At 46.3% G+C, this 2,272-nt stretch overlaps 1 protein-coding gene across 2 annotated transcripts in view; it reads right to left on the minus strand.

The window, feature by feature from the left end:
- PSMC1 (proteasome (prosome, macropain) 26S subunit, ATPase, 1) overlaps positions 1-2,272 on the minus strand; it is a 19,398-nt gene that overhangs the window by 2,003 nt on the left and 15,123 nt on the right. For both annotated transcript variants that reach the window (XM_006879123.1, XM_006879124.1), the window contains 2 exons: positions 731-920; positions 93-244 (listed from right to left, as the gene is read on the minus strand). In XM_006879123.1, the coding sequence (XP_006879185.1) occupies positions 93-244; positions 731-920 (342 nt within the window). The remainder of the gene's footprint in view (positions 1-92; positions 245-730; positions 921-2,272) is intronic.

Consider the following 2,272-nt stretch of genomic DNA (forward strand, 5'->3'; position numbering starts at 1 on the left):
GGCCAAGGTCATCCTGCTTGTGTGAATCTGAAAGATGCGCTTCTTGGTCTTCTCATCTGGCAGGGGGAACTCGATCTTCCTGTCAATGCGGCCTGGTCTGATGAGTGCTGGATCTAAGGTTTCTATCCGGTTTGTGGCCATGATAACTTTTACATCTCCCCGTGAATCAAATCCGTCCAACTGGTTCAAGAGTTCCAACATTGTTCGCTGGATCTCTCTCTCCCCACCAGAATTTGAGTCGTATCTTTGGAAAAGAGAAGGAATAAAGAACCACTGAACTCTGGTTAAAAGGCAATTACAGCAAATATGCCATCATGGCAAAGTCTCTTAACATTATTTTGTCAATTCAAATGTCATACCCTCAATTATTCAAGCAGCGGGACTCCGTTAGTTAAGTTACATCACGTTACTTTATCTTCATTTACCTCGCCTAATTCCCTCAACGTGACAGAGATTCGTGAGAGGAGGGCTGCTGCCAGCTTCACTGTGGCATCCCCACAGGCCAGAATGGTGGCCAGCGCAGGCACTCAAGGCCCATTATTAACTCACTGATCACTCTTCAAGAAAACTAAGATGTCTGGATTAAGCTGGTTCCCAGTGCTGAGAGACGACACCTCAGAAACTCTCCTGGAGAGGCTCCCGTCAGGGTGGACAGAGAAGGACTGACAACTCATTCTCAAGGACGGCTACGCGCCCTAAAACAAGGCACAGAGGACAAGAGCGAGCCTACCTTTTTGTCCCGATGGCATCGATCTCGTCTATGAACACGATGGACGGGGCGTGCTCCTCGGCCACGCGGAACAACTCCCGCACGAGCTTGGGCCCGTCGCCCAGGTACTTCTGGATAAGTTCGGATCCAACCACTCTCAGGAAAGTGGCCGAGGTCTGGTTTGCTACTGCTTTGGCTAGTAATGTTTTACCTATTTCAGAATTTTAGAAAAGAAAAGCAGAACGTCAAATGTGGTTTTAATGGTAATAATTCTATCATTTCCACCACAAATGGACACTAGTAACAGGTGGGTGCGCCACCATTTTGGTGCTGTGGCATTCTGTCCTCAAGAATAGAAAAAAAGGAAATTTATTATCATTTACTAAGTACCAAAATTTTGTTAGTTTGAAATACCCTCCTAAATCTACCCTGGTGAAGGAAGAAAAAAAAAAAATTAAAAATATCTTTTTAGCTCATTTTTAAACCCTGATCCAATGTCTCACTGAGAATTAGACCATGATCACCAGCAAGAACTGCTCCGTCAGCCCTGGAATCAGCCGCATTTCTCTTCTCAGGAATCTTCAAGTCAGCACGGAACAGTGAACTGCCCTCTCCCCTCTCTTGTCCAGTCCAGCGTTGCTACTCTTCGGGACCTTATGTCCATTAGCTCTGAAACTTGCTCCTGAGCCAATCTCATCATCTCCGACAGACCTAATCTCACTGTTCCAGTCACTGGGTCAGTCCACCTCATCCTGAGTCTTCCTCTCCTGCACTGTCCCTCCACCCTTCTAAGTATGAAGTCCATCTCCAAGGACTGGTCTTTCCTGGCCATGTGCCCAAAGTATGTGAAAAGAATTCTTTTCCTCTAGGGAGCACCTTGGTTTCACCCTCTCCAGGACAGATCTGTCTGTTCTCCTGGCAGTCCACACACTCTTCTCCAGCATCACAACTCAAAGGCATCAATTCTTCTTTATCATTCTTAGTTACTGCCTCGCTCTGGGATGCATAGCAATTAACTGTGAAGACCATAGCGTGGATCAGGTGTACCTTAGTCCCCAGAATGACATCATTGCTCTTCCATACTCTGGAGAGGTCCCCAACAACAGACTTTCCCAATGCAATCTGTCTTTTGATTTTCTGACTGCTGGTGCTAAAAGTGTTGATTGTGGGAACAAGTAAGCTGAAGTTAACAATCTCAATCTCTTCTCCATCCATCATGAAGTTGCTAACTGGTCTAATGGTGAGAATCTGTTTTCTTGATGTTGAGCTTCAATCCATACTGATGACTACAGTCCTTGACTTCCTGCAGCAAACTCCTCAGGTCCTCTTCAGTTTCAGCAAGCAAGATTGTTTCATCTGCGTAACATAGGTTGTTGATAAGTCTTCCTCCAATCCTGATGCCATATTCCTCCTCATAAAAGTCCAGCCTCGGCGAGCTCTGGTGGCCTAGTGGCAGGAAACTGCACTGCAATCCCAGAGGTGTGCGGTTCAAATCCACCAGATGCTCTGCTGAAGAAGGAGGAACAATCGCCTCCTGTACCAGTCAGATCCAATTAGACAGTA

This window comes from Elephantulus edwardii, unplaced genomic scaffold, assembly GCF_000299155.1.
Source record: "Elephantulus edwardii isolate Elephantulus edwardi_28Jun2011 unplaced genomic scaffold, EleEdw1.0 scaffold00002, whole genome shotgun sequence".
Lineage (NCBI taxonomy): Eukaryota > Metazoa > Chordata > Mammalia > Macroscelidea > Macroscelididae > Elephantulus > Elephantulus edwardii.